Source organism: Erpetoichthys calabaricus, chromosome 2 (assembly GCF_900747795.2).
Source record: "Erpetoichthys calabaricus chromosome 2, fErpCal1.3, whole genome shotgun sequence".
NCBI classification, from domain to species: domain Eukaryota; kingdom Metazoa; phylum Chordata; class Cladistia; order Polypteriformes; family Polypteridae; genus Erpetoichthys; species Erpetoichthys calabaricus.
The window spans coordinates 133,072,988-133,088,087 of record NC_041395.2 but is presented as its reverse complement, the minus strand read 5'-3'; the positions used below and the strand labels follow the sequence as shown (position 1 = coordinate 133,088,087).

Below are 15,100 nucleotides of genomic sequence, written 5' to 3'. Positions count from 1 at the left end.
CTCCACACAACTTAACATTTTTTATCGAGTGCATGTATCTTGTTTAAAATTGTCCAAAATGTATCCAGGGCAAGATTCAACCTGTGAATGTTACAATCTAGCCCTTGTCTCACTGGGCCACATGTGCACCAAATTAACATCATTTTGGACAAAAACCTTTGAATGCCTATCAGTTAGCCTTGGTGTCCCAATCACTCCTAATCCATTAACAGCTGTGTTTGGTTACTTCCAGATGGGCTTAAGGTGGAGAAGGACAAACAAACTAACTGCCTTTACAGCACTACTAACATGTAGACTTATCTTGCTTAATTGAAAGAATCCCACCCCACCTCTTTTATGTCAGTGGGTAACTCAATTAAAGTATCTCTTCAAAACATTTTGAAAATATGTCAGAATATAATCAATAACATTTTAGAATAAACTTCTATATTGTGAAAAAGGATACTGCTGCTTTTAAAGATTTGCTCTGGTTATTGGCTTTCCTCTCCTTCTGTTGGGACGGGGTAGAATTTTGGCTTGTTAAATTTGACTTGATTGTATGGAATGTTGTTTGTTTCACATTAAAATCAATAAAATATTTTTAAAAAATCACTAAATACATCTGCCAAATTTCAACAAAATCAGACCATTTGAGCTGAGTTGTTTCGTGTGGACACACAGATATACATGATAATTGCATGCAAATGCACATAAAAACAGAAATATGTCATTAAGGTCATCTCTGAATCTCCAGATTTTGCTGATGTACGATACATACAATATATATTTATATTTAATTTGATTACATTAATGTTTAAGTTGAGATTTACAAGAAATACTTTAACTGCTACTATGTAAAGGGAATATTACTGTTAAAAAGAACCTTATTTGTTTAAAGTGTTTGCAAACCAAATACACACAATACATTACTTTTGAGTTCATTATTGAATTTTGCACATAACAATGTGATTGTTGTGATTGTCTGCGATTATTCACATATATACTGTATATATATATTTATATATATATGTTGCCTGACTGTCACCATTGTTGTAAGCTACCTTGCAAGCTGGTGCTGTAATTACCGAGGTACCCAAGAACTTAATCATATTTGTTATCATTCAAGTGTATTGTTATTTTTTTTCACTTGTGAGACAGATTTAAATGTATTATAGGAATGTGAAGTGCAAAAAAAATAAACAAATAAATAAAAGCAATTCCTATTTGTTTACCGAAATGTCATGCCTCAAACATGTAACTTTCTGAGAGACTCTTTCAGTAGTGATGATTCCACTGTAAAAATCTTTAAGTACTAGCCATCATGTGCCGACCAATTCTTAGATATCATGGCCGTAAAGAATTTTAAGTCAACATGTAATTGCTGTTCATGTTTATATGGTCACATCTGCCTGATGAATTAATGTTTATTAATTTTGCAGATTTAGGTTGGATATCAGGAAAATGAATGCCAGTACCATGAACTGGCATGTGGCTTTGAAATGTGCACACGCTGTTTTGCTTCTTGGATGCTAACAGAGTGGCAAGATTGCTGTGAACTGCATTATACCAAATTTGAAACTTTTTAAATGAAAATATTTCTCTCCATTTTTAAAGATAGATTCAGACCATTAGAAAGATTAAGGCGAGAACAGGCCATTTAGCCCAATAAAGCTTGCCAATTCTATTCCTCCAAAATAACATTAGGTCAAGTTTTGTAGGTCTCTAAAGTCCTACTGTGTAAAACACAAATTGGTAACTTAAGCCAAGTGTCTATGGTTTCCTGTGTGAAGAAAAAAGTACTAATGTTTGTGGGAAATTTTAACTGTGTACCATGTTCCCAGGTATATAAAAAAGGCACTGGATGTGTGCGTAAGGTTCATACCTAAGTTTTTTTGTATTGTTATTTTGTAATGTCAAAAAAAGTTACATTAAAATGTTCCCCTGACTAAAGTGCCTCCTGAGCAATCCCTGTGTCACCTCACCCCAATGCGTAAGCCCTGCACAAGCTCCTTATTTTACGATGTGTGGTTTATTATATTGGGTAATAAATCTTCATTGTGAAAAGTGGCAGCAGCAATTAATCCCACACCCATATTTTGGTGAAGGTTACAAGCTTCATACACTTATCATTGGAGGGAGTATACTTGGAGAGCAATAAAACATTACAACATTATGTTATGACCCAGAAGAGATGTGGATGTCAAATGTTACTGTGCCTCACATTCTGAGTGTTAGCTGCAACAAATACCCTGCCACTTGTGCCTTGTTTCTAAATGATATATCTTTTGAATGAATGCTATGGATATTGTTAAACTGCTTGAGCTGTCCACTTGAAGCCAATTTAAATTGTAGTAAGTTCAGATTATACTACCTCATATCCTGTTTTTAAGTAAGTAACTATAAAATAATTGTAGATGGAACAACTCAGGTGTTTGCTTGGGTCGACATCCCTAAAGAGATGTCATTTATGTGTGAGAATTTTAAACAGACAGCCAAATTGTTGAATACCAAGCCTTTCTAAAGATCTGTATATTATTCACAGATTGTATGGGAAGCAAGCCTGAAGGCTGCTTGACTTAGTCGAGAATGAGTGAGAAGTGCAGTGTGATAACCAAATGAACATTTTGGAATATGTCATCCAGTAATGCAATCACTTTGAATGCTGCATTATTCTAGTGAAAAGACACTGGAAACTTTTAAACAGACTCATGAACAAATTTACATTATGGAAATTATCTCCCTGAGATAGAGTAATGGTACGCCTCTCGTCCTCAGCTTCTAGGACATTGACAGTGTCAGTATGAGGTGGAAAAAGAACAGAGTGCACTGTCTGACAGTAAAAAAGAAAATAAAGAGATGAACTAAGAGATGAACAAACATAGAAGGAAAGAAATTAACCCCAAAACAATTAAAAAAATTAAAGTCAAAGTACCTTGCCTAAATTCAAAACCCGAAAGAACAAGAAAATCATAAAATTGCCACAAAAATGTATTGTTTTAGAATCTAGAATATTGCACGGTTATGATTTGTGTGACACCAGTACAAATACAGTCAACGACTGTGTCAAAAACAAAATGGAATATAAAATAATGAATAATCTGAAATTTCATGTTGTTAAAATAACTTTATGCAAAAATGAAACTGAAATCAAACAGTTCAAAATGTGAAGAACAAAAAAAATATCTCAAAACAAAAAAGAAAAATGTTCTCTTTCTTTGGAATAAACAGCTAGTAGTACACAAACTTAATAGATGTCTCAAAAAAACAGATCTACCACATTAATATACTAAAAGTCTGGATGTTATGTGATAAATCACCCACTACAGTTGGAATAACATCAGTCTTGTTTTCAGACTCAATGGGCTTGGGAAACACCTCTCTCCTATTTTAAAATGCCAGCTGCTACAGGTGCAACAAAAGGGGGCTCTAACCTGAGGCTCATCCGTATGATTTTGCAAAATTTCCTGACCCAGGTTAACAGTACAATAACATTTTTATCAACTCCATGAGTAAAACTGGAAATACAAAAGATTCTCAATCTAGATGTTATTGAGGAGAGTACAGATTGTCTAACCCCATTGTTCTTTAACTTGAGCCAGATGGATTGAATCACTTTTGTAACAGTTTTAGGTGACTCAGTTAAGCCCCAAGACATTTGGGTATTGTGTGTCTCTTTCAGAGAATGATATGAAGGATACACAGGGGAAGGATTTAGATGGAGCATGGCTATTTACCCATGTTCATCTTCCACCCTTGGAGTTGAAAAAAAGACCCAGATGAATGTAAGTGACTTCTTCTACAACCATGCCCATTCCAGTTCAACTTAAATACAGCAGGAATTAGGCATCATTTGCGACTGAGATGCTGAAAGAAGTACTGGTGGCCCAACACTGTTTTTTTACCCTTTTTCCAAGGCTATTAAATAGTGCTACTTGCTACTTGTGCTACTCCACTTCGCTTATCTTGTGTATTTGTTCTTTAGTACACTATATACTTTAAAAGTATTTACACTCACTGGCCACTTTATCAACTGTTTGTTAACGCAAATATCTAATCAGCCAATCACATGGCAGAAAATCGATGCATTTGAGGCATGTAGACATTGTTAAGATGAACCACTGAAGTTCAAACCGAGCGTCAGAATGGGGAAGAAAGCTGATGGTTGTTGGTGCAAGACAGGCTGGTCTGAGTATTTCAGAAACTGCTGATCTACTGGGATTTTCACACACAACTATCTCTAGGATTTACAGAGAATGGTCCGAAAAAGGGAAAATATCCAGTGATCGGCAGTTCTCTGGGCAAAAATGCCTTTTTGATGCCAGAGGTCAGAGGAGAATGGCCAGACTGGTTCAAGCTGATAGAAAGGCAACAGTAACTCAAATAACCACTCGTTACAACGAGGTATACAGAAGAGCATCTCTGAATACACAACATGTCGTACCTTGAAGGAGATGGGCTAACGCAGCAGGAGACCACACCGGGTGCCACTCCTGTCAACTAAGAACAGGCAACTGAGGCTACAATGCATACGGGCTCACCAAAAGTGGACAATAGAAGATTGGAAAAACATCAGATGAGTTTTGACTTCTGCTGTGACAGTTGAATGGTAGGGTCAGAATTGGCAACAACAACATGAAAGCATGGATCTATCCTGCCTTTTATGAATGGTTCGGACTGGTGGTGATGGTGTAATGGTGTAGGGGATATTTTCTTGTTTTCTTGCACACTTTGGGCCACTTAGTACCAACTGAGCATCATTTAAATGCCACAGCCTACCTGAGTAATGTTGCTGATCATGTCCATTTATTTATGACCTCAGTGTACCCATTTTATGATGGTTACTTCCAGCAGGATAACGCTCCATGTCACAAAGCTGAAATCATCTCAAACTGGTGTCCTGAATATGACAATGTGTTCCCTGTACTCAAATGGTCTCCACCGTCATCCGATCTCAATTCAATAGAGCACTGTTGGGATGTGGTGGAATAGGAGATTCACTTCATGAATGTGCAGCCAACAGATCTGCAGCAACTGTGTGATGCTATCATGTCAATATGGACCAAAATCCCCAAGGAATGTTTCCAGCACCTTTTTCAAGTGCTCTTTCCAGAATTATGGAAAAATGGGGGTCTAACCTGGTACTAGTAAGGTTTACCTAATAAAGCGACTGGTGAGTGTGTAAAATATCTCTATATGCACACATACACAATAGGCAGTTACCATTTTATTATAACGCATTTATTGACTACTAAACTTTGATTTACATTTTATTTAGTGTACCTGTTTACTACTTAATGGTGCATATCCAATGCACATCCAGTTGTAGACTTATGCCTTTTTACTTTATTTCTATTTGTATTTTTGTTTTCATTCATCAAGAGGAATGTGTTTATTTTACTTCACTGTTAAACATTTACTTAAACCAGTTGCTAAAGTCCAAAAGTATAATATGGTGAAGAGATCTGATCATCAGATCTTGAAATATATTTCCTTAATACCATGGCTGTAGAGGGCAAGGGATCGTCAAAGAAAGTGTACACCTATAAACTGCAATTCTTAGACACAGAGTCCAGAGATAGGATTACATACAGTCATCTGAACACAAGTGTTTCAATGTTTTTATTCAAACTTAAAAATATACAATGTAAATGGCAGTTAGTCAGGTTATAAGGTCAGCAGTTATGAATAGGTTAAACAGTGACTGTCAAAGACAAGCACTGTTAGTAGAAAGTTTACCATTTGTGCTAAAAATGAACAAAACATATCACTTTACATTGAATTATACTGTAGATATCTTTAGTTTAGAAAACATTTACACCTCAGGCCAGAAAGCTCGCCTAATCTGAACAGCAGTAACAAATTGTATTGGAAACATAAGCTGTATTGGAATAAAAAAATCAATTATGCATGAGTGTCCTGCGGTGGGTTGGCACCCTGCCCAGGATTGTTTCCTGCCTTGTGCCCTGTGTTGGCTGGGATTGGCTCCAGCAGACCCCCGTGACCCTGTGTTCGGATTCAGCGGGTTGGAAAATGGATGGATGGATGGATTATGCATGATATATGCAAATAGTTTAACTTGAAGTTTTACTTGTGTGAAACAACAGAAAGAAAAAAACAGTCTATAAAAGCTGTTCCACACTGAATCCTACAAGGAGACTGAATGAACTGGTATCACTTATACTGTCCATTGTCAAATTCATTCTATTAAAAAAATCTTTTCATTACCAAGTTAAATGTGTTCTATTAGCTATTTTATGCTGCAGTCATACTTTCAAATAAATAAATCTTGCTTTCTAGTACATGAAAGTCCTAATGTGTAGCTCATGTCTCAGCATGTAGACAAATGTATGATATTTCTATTTTACTATTGAATAAATATTAATTGATAATATTTGTTATGCAAAACTGGACAGGAAGCAGGAGGCATCAAAAACAGAGAACGCTAAATCTCAGCTACAGACATAAAGAAAGAATATGTCAGAGCAGATCTGTGTAAAGACAGGTAGTGCTGACTGGACTTCATTGTTATCTACCCTGATGTTCAAAACTGGGCGGCACGGTGGTGCAGTGGGTAGCGCTGCTGCCTCGCAGTTGGGTGATCTGGGGCCCTGAGTTCGCTTCCTGGGTCCTCCCTGCGTGGAGTTTGCATGTTCTCCCCCGTGTCTGCGTGGGTTTCCTCCGGGCGCTCCGGTTTCCTCCCACAGTCCAAAGACATGCAGGTTAGGTGGATTGGCGATTCTAAATTGGCCTTAGTGTGTGCTTGGTGTGTGGGTGTGTTTGTGTGTGTCCTGCGGTGGGTTGGCACCCTGCCCGGTTTCCTGCCTTGTGCCCTGTGTTGGCTGGGATTGGCTCCAGCAGACCCCCGTGACCCTGTGTTCGGATTCAGCGGGTTAGAAAATGGATGGATGGATGTTCAAAACTACCAAAGCCATAAACAATGTAAAGAATTTCATTCTTCTTAGAAAGGAATTTTGCATGGAGAATACTGATGGAAACACACAAAAGGAGCACAAAATGCACAAATAAGAAACAATTCTTGAAGTGAATTATGACATATCCCGTTTTCACAAATAGCTAACATCCAGTCAAGCAAACAACACATACTGACTGTATTGTGCTAATTTGTAAATTTTCTAAAGCTCTTGTTGTAGACCATTATTGTTGGTTGGGTATTTCTGTCTGAGTGGTGGCTCTGAGGCTAAGGATCTGTGCTGGTAGCCCGAAGGTTGCCGGTTCGAATCCCTGTCACTACCAAAAAGAGATCCTACTATGCTGGGCCCTTGAGCAAGGCCCTTAACCTTCATTTGCTCCAGAGGCACTGTACAATGGCTTACCCTGTGCTCTGACCCCAAGAGGTATGTGAAAACTACCAAATTCCTAATACAAGAAATTGTATAAGACGAAATAAAGAACAAGACAATTACATTTTAAAGCTGCATCAAATAAAATAAATTGAACGATTAATAGTACAAGCATTATGCAAATTAGTTCAACATATTTACTTTATTTCCACTCATATTACTTTTATGTTTCAACTTTGGAAAATAAATCTAAGCCCCTTTCTTTATAAATACTGTAAGATTTTAGTTTAGCCATATACAGTGCAAAATGTAAATAAGTAATTTAGCATCAGCATTTACATTTTGCTTTGGTTAAAATGTGAACATACAGAAAGTCATAAAGTATGTTGAGAAAAAAGAAATAACCATTAATTTCGAATTTATAAGGCAGGATTAAGCATTTTATGTTGGTTTGCCCATTAGATGCTTCTTTGTATTCTTCTCTGGTTTTAATAATAGTATGTAACACTTTGGAGCAAAAATACAAAAAAGCAAAGAAAAGCTTGAAGCTAAAATTGCAAATATTTCTACTGCTACTGTATATTTTCCAGGTGAGCTGATGTATGCCGGAATGAAAGTAATCCAGACAGCACAGAATATCAGCATACTAAAAGTTATGTATTTTGCTTCATTAAAGTTATCTGGTAATTTACGGGCGAAAAAAGCAAGTACAAAACATATGGCAGACAAAAATCCAATATAACCTAAAACAGCATAAAATGCTACTGATGAACCCAAATTACATTCTAAGATGATTTTCTCTACGTAGTATGAAGTGTTTTGATATGGGAACGGAGGTGACACTAATAGCCAAATCAAGCAAACTATTGCTTGTATAAGGGTAAAGGAAAAAACAGTGAACTTCTGTTGTATCGGGCCAAACCATTTCATCATATTGTTTCCGGGAAGTGTGGATCTAAATGCCATTAACACCACTATTGTTTTACCTAGAACACAAGAAATACATAAAACAAATGTTATTCCAAAGGCAGTGTGACGTAACATACAGGACCAATCAGAGGGTTCGCCAATAAATGTCAATGAACACAGGAAACAAAGCACTAATGAAAATAATAAAAGGAAACTTAACTCAGAGTTATTGGCTTTGACAATAGGAGTTTCCTTAAAATGAAAGAAAACTGATGCTATAGCTATTGTTGCACAAGTTCCCAATAATGAAAATATCACCAGGACTGTCCCCATGATTTCTTCAAAGGATAGGAATTCAATTTCCTTTAATATGCATTGATCTCTTTGTCTGTTTGATTTGTATTCCAAAGGGCACTTGATGCAGTCAATTGAATCTAAATAAAAAAGAATGAATCTGCTGAGCATTTTGTTGCATATAGTATAAAGTTATCTATAGTATTACTATATATACCTATATGTGTGTGTGTGTATATATATATATATATATATATATATATATATATATATATATATATATATATATATATTAAAATATATAGATTGACAGATAGAAGGATAGAAACAACAATTGTCATTTCTGCACCCACTTTCTGAGAGGCTACTTAAAAATATGAGAAAAGTTTTAAACTCCCCGCAAAGGTGATTTTTTTTTGCTTGAACAAATTATAGAGTAGATGAATGTCACTTGCATGCAATACAAGCTTCATACCCAACTAAAGATCAGAATTCAAAGGTTATGTGCCTTTTTCTATAGGAAACAAAAACTTCAACTAAGCTTTCATAATTTTATGTTGTTTTTCATTGTCTTTCATTTATATATTTCTATATCAACATCACAGGATATCAGCATCTACACCCTTGCAAGTATAGTTCACATACATATGCCAGACTGTTACAGCACATTGATCAGCGAGGAGAGTGAGGGGAATCTGAGTACTGACACTCACTAGCAGAATATAGCCTGTAACAACACTGGGTGTGGGCACCTCAGAGAATTCTGCCTTGCTAAAGGACACCAAGGTGCACAAATAGGAGACACTGCATGTGTCTCCACAACTATTGTCCATGCTTAAGAAAACACTTAACTGATCACTTCCTTAACTGACACATTTTATGCCAGCAAGAGAGGATCACCTTGTGAAACCTTAAAAACTGTAAAGTATATTCTAGCCAGCAAGCCCAAAGTACATCCAAACAATAGAGATCTCTATAAAGAAATGAAAAGCCTACCATTTAGGCCTATGTAAGGACATGTAAGGACAAAGCATTGCCTCCACCCCATTAAATGACAGGAACCAGTTTCATTACAAATAATACTTGTTACCTGTTAGCTGGGGTAACGTCAGCAAATGAGTTAACAAAAGTATTTCTAGTTATTTGTGAAAACCTGAAAGTAATAATCTATGTGTCTGATGTATCTTTAGCTTTTATATGTTTTCTAAATTTAACAGAAAAGCTAAAAGTCTTACAGCATAACTTTCTTTTGTTATATTTAGTGAGGCTGGCTTCAAGCCATATAGTGGCTTCAAACTATATGACCCCACAATCATGGATAACCACACAAATATACACAGACATGCTGTGAGAAGAAATACCAGCCACACTCAAAGTTCAGAGGGTCCAAGAAACTCAAAAACTAGACAAAGATTTTTCATTATTTTAATAAATGTTTTAGTTAGAGGCCTTCGGTGAAATGATTCTCATCTACAATATCAAAAAGCTTATTTTCCCCTACATTTGGCTAATGGTGAACTAAAAGGTTTGTTTTCTTGAAGGTGTATAGTGTAAGCAACAGCTGTCGTTTTTGGGTATTTTTAACTGTTATGGTTAGGTAATACATAAGCATTATTCGAAATTGTCCAAAATTAATCAGTTGTTTGCATACCTGGTTCATTTGATTTTTGTAACCATTATTAGTAGGATATGAAAATGTCTATGAATTCAAAGGTACAGAGTTTGTGATATACGTACATTACTTCATAATGAAAACACATCAGGCAAAGTTTTTTTTAATGATAAAGGAAGTGTTAATTTTTTTAGGAAATTATCAAAACATAAATAATTTTTCCATCAATAAGCCAATTTGAAGGAAACAAGCTGCCAAACAGCAAAATCTGCAATGAGCTATTTTGTTTTATCATTTACAAAAATATGTATTCAGCATAGCAAGTCATATTAGATTTATGCTTTGTGTTGCTTATTGTAAATCCATCTTCTATAATCCAAGTGTTTAAAATAAATTGTGTTATTTTGTTTGTTAACATGAGAGTGCTGGGAGATGTTTTTGACAGGTAATTCTATCGCCTGCCCATATTTTAAAATATGTGATCCTTAGCCAATTTGTGAACTTTATTTAGAAACTTTTCTCATAGTATGAACTAACCTAGACTGGGGTGGCAGTCTATGACAAGTCATACTCAGAAACACATTCTTATCAAGACAACACACAGAGATGCTATAATCCAAAATGTACTTCCTTAGAATGTGGAACAAAATTTTTAAGAATCTGGACAACTGCTGCAGATGTTTCACACTGAATGAACAGAGTATCCATCAAACCCTGGAGCAGTGAGACAGAAACGTTAACCACTGTACAACTGAGCCACTCTGAATAAAATAATGCTTTTAACTTATCCTTTTTATTACCTGTGTACAGGTGCCTTTTTCTACCTAGTGATATTTGGTCACACATAGTGCACTGTACACTCCTGAGATAAGCACCTGTTAAGTAGTTTCAAGCTTGTTACAGCCATGCTGAGATATTTATTATAAAATGCTTTTTCCTTTTTTGATTTTTTTCCTGCCTTCCCTTATTTGGCTTGTTTGGCATAGTCATGCATGCATAAGATGAGTACTTTTATACTATTGAATGGATTTGAGTCTTTCTTTTTTCTTTTTTTATTTATTTTAACCCAAACAAGTAACTTTAATTCAATTCACAAAGTTACCATGTGTTTATAGAAACTGAACAATACATAAGGCTGCTTTTTCAAGAGGTATAAATGCTTAAAAATAAAATATTGCATTGGCAAAAGACATTATAAGAAATAACATTGCAGTAGGAGTTTTTTTTATTCAATTCAGTTGTTCTTTTCTAATATAATATCCAGGCAAGCCTCTTACCGTATGTACTCTCATTGTTTCGTTCAAGGGTGACAGGGCCTATTTAGACAACAATGGAAGCAATATATGAACCCACCCTAGACAGGGGACACATCTCTCACAGTACAAACTCATTCACACAGCACACACCTACTTATGCACTCTTAGTTTAGGGTTTTCAATGAATCTAAGGTGCACATCTTTAGGTTGTGGAAGGAAATCACACAAAAACAGTGAAGGAGCATGGGATTTAAACTCAGTCTCAAGGAGCTATATTATAACAGCACTAATATCTGGGATTCTGCAAAATATCAGAATGCAATGAAAAAAATTTTACCTAATGAGGCATTAAAATGTATTAATTTTCCATAATTCAAAGCATTAGTCTTATATGTTTTAGAGATATTAACAAATTATTTTTTTCATTATTGTATTACACAGAATATAGAATAGTTTGTATATTTTTATTGTTTAAACATGCAGAAACTAGAAAAATAGTTTTATGTGTACATACTGTATATACAGTAAATAGTGTATGACACAAGTTACCACATAAAATGTGTTTGAATGCTAAAGCTGAAACTGTTTTTTAGATTACCTGTGGAATTGCTAATTTCACCTTCAGCACAAGGTAAACAGTCAAAGCAACAGAGGGGTTTTCCTTTCTGAACAGCTTTTCGAGTACCACGGGAGCAGCTCTCACTGCAGCTGGATTTTGGCACCTTGAAAACAACACATTGATAGAGTCTGTTATAATTTTTTTTTTAAATTCAAATTATATTCATACTGTAAATGGTATAGTTTATTTGAATTCATACTCTAAATAAAGAGCAGTAAATTAGTTGGTTTTTCTCACAGACAGCATCCACAGTAGGATGTAAACCTTACCTTATTCTGGGTGCCTGCCCACATGATTGTGATATTATTCATTTTAAATTGCTGCCTTTCTGGTTGGGATGAATCATAAATACCAACTGTAATAAATTTTATTGCTCCTTCTTTACTCATTTGCCAGTTTATCAGGTCATACCTTGCAACAGGGTCTCCATTGTCATCAAAGTAAACCTGCTCACCGTTCCTATTTGTAAAATTAACTGTCTTGAGATAATGTAATACCTACGGGTAAATTAAAGTTTGATATAAGCTAAAATTATAATATTATAAGGATACGTGTGTAATTTAGAATTCAATTAATAATTCAGTGTACATTACCTGCCATGGCTCAATCTGGTTAGGATTTTCACATATTTTTCGGTTTGAAGGATCATTTCCATTTCGACAAGTGACAAGATTATGTAGAGAATGGGCTATGGCATAGACTGCTTTGTATACATTATTTGTGATCCCAAGGTCATTTATATCTGTATAATCATTATTTATTTCATTCATACTTTCTGTTCCAGTACATTTTTTAAAGGACGTTAAATTACCTTCAGTAGTAAAAGAACAATTAAAAGTCATTTCCCAAAGCTTATTTAGGCCACTGTTATCAGGTGCATCTGTTGGTTGAATGTGCAGTAAAAATTCTTTTAGACCTGGTATTATTGCATTGCCAATTGCAACTCCTACAGCACCACCAATAACTTTAAAATTGGCTTTTGTTGCTAGATTTTTAGCTGAAACCCACGACTCACTGCCAATCCATTGAAATCCTGTGACATTCTGTAGCAACAGTTCATTAATGAGAAATTCCATATCTATAAATGATACAAAAGCTACTATCACTTTTGAAGAAGACTGTTTAATAACATCCACGGTTTTGAGAAATTTGTCACGTGGATTAGTGCGAAAAATAGCTTCTGAATACTCAATGCACACTCCCTCCTGTTGTGCAGCTTGTAAGAAAGTTGCCATTCCATTATTCCCATAATCATTGTCACTTCTAACTGTTCCAACCCAAGTCCACCCAAAGTATTTCACAAGTTGTGCCAAAGCTTTGCTTTGATAGTAGTCACTTGGTATTGTACGGAAAAATGTTGGAAACAATTTCTTGTTGCTGAGACAGGCACATGTGGCAAAGTGACTAATCTGTATAGAAAAAAAATATACGCCATGATATTACATCAAACTTTGAAATTTCTTTCAAATGAGGTGTAAATGACCTACTAGAATAAGAGACCAATATCACTAATTAAATAGAGGTGGATTTCAAAAACACAGTAAAATATTTGTATTATTTATTGAGGTAAAACTTACATATTAGCCAATGCAGACCCAAAAAGTTCACAATATAGATATATACAGTTCAATATAGGATTCATTAAAGAGCCACAGTATTGCATGTTAAATTTATTTATCCCATTTTTGATTGAACTGTAGGTTTTCGGATGAACTACAATCCAATGTGAGGAATGCACTTTACCTTTCTCAAGGGTGACTATTTAAACATTTACTAAACATTGTTGATTATGCTTATGAAATAATATTCAAGTTTATTACATTGATAAACCTTATAATAAGGCTTATTTCAAATTAAATAGCATTAATTTATAGAAATAATAAATATGTAACTAAAAGTAAAAAAAAAAAAAAATCTTACCACAGGGATATGAAAGGGTGCAAATGTGGTTGCCATCCCTATTGTTGATGTAGAATCAGACTGTCCAATGAGTCCATGAACAGTAGATAATTTGTTGCAAGACACATTCACATTTGTTCTTTCCTCTGGCCCAATCACTGAATCCATGGATCCTTTGATTGCCAAGAGTGGGAAGCCACAACCATCATATATTCTGTATCCCAGGGATATATTCAAAAGCATATCTGTACTGTTATTTATCTCTTCAATAGCATAAATCATTGCTTCAGCAAACTGAAATTCTCTGAAATTGAATCTGTGAAATAGAGATTATTTTACTTTTTAATTTGGGTAAAGAGATGTAAGTAAATCTCAACATTTCAAATTTAATGGTGAAATATAAATAAAAAATATATAGTATTATCATGCAAACATATAATCACATATATTAACATCTAAATCTACCAACCCTTTACATTTTAGAGGCTCAGGTATAATATTAAATGAAGGCTTGTTGAGAACTAGGTTGTCATGTAAGGAAAAGACCCCCCCCTATTATAATATCACCATTCTTTGAAAACAGAGGCAAGTCTGGCCTTCCTTGTAACCTACAAACTGGATCCTGTGCAAAAGCAGTTAAAGCAGCTATGGCATAAATGAAAGAGATCATTTTAAAGTTGCAGTTAGTTCAGAGTAACATCGGGGTTTGTTCATTATTTATAAAATATTCCATATTACACACACCTCATTTAAGCATTTAAGATTTTCCATACAGAATTCTCAAAGGCAAATCCCATGTTTACAACTTGGAAATGAAACATATTGTTTGCTTTAAAGGCAGCGCATCTTAGCAATTACAGTATTTCATGATTTTTTAATCTCAATTGAATAATTTCTTCTTATATATAGATGAGCTTTAAGTTGCATGGGGTGTTTAAACTACTGTCCTTCTTAAGGGGCAGAACTAACTAAGAGAGATTGAAGTCTCAATTGATTAGCAATACAAATATCTATGATGGCTACAATTTTTTTTCTTAGCAGTTTAAATGTTCTTCAGATATTTATTGTGTGGATAAGAGGGTTAAAAATAATAGGTAAGTACATATAATTTGTTATGTCAGTAATGTTTAAGAAAAATTAGAGCAATTAGCTCAGTGCCACCAGGCTAACCTCTAGGTGTTTGATCAGGAGTTGCCATGAACATTCAAGAGCACTAACTGGACATGGTGGT

At 35.0% G+C, this 15,100-nt stretch overlaps 1 protein-coding gene across 1 annotated transcript; it reads right to left on the bottom strand.

Annotated features, from left to right (window-relative positions):
• Positions 1-7,539: 7,539 nt before the first annotated feature.
• Positions 7,540-14,539, bottom strand: LOC114645411 (extracellular calcium-sensing receptor-like). The gene is given in 7 exon segments (XM_028793269.2): positions 7,540-8,623; positions 11,950-12,073; positions 12,240-12,467; positions 12,564-13,379; positions 13,891-14,185; positions 14,339-14,421; positions 14,423-14,539. Coding segments are annotated over 7 exon segments (2,565 nt in total). The 3' UTR covers positions 7,540-7,721.
• Positions 14,540-15,100: the final 561 nt, after the last annotated feature.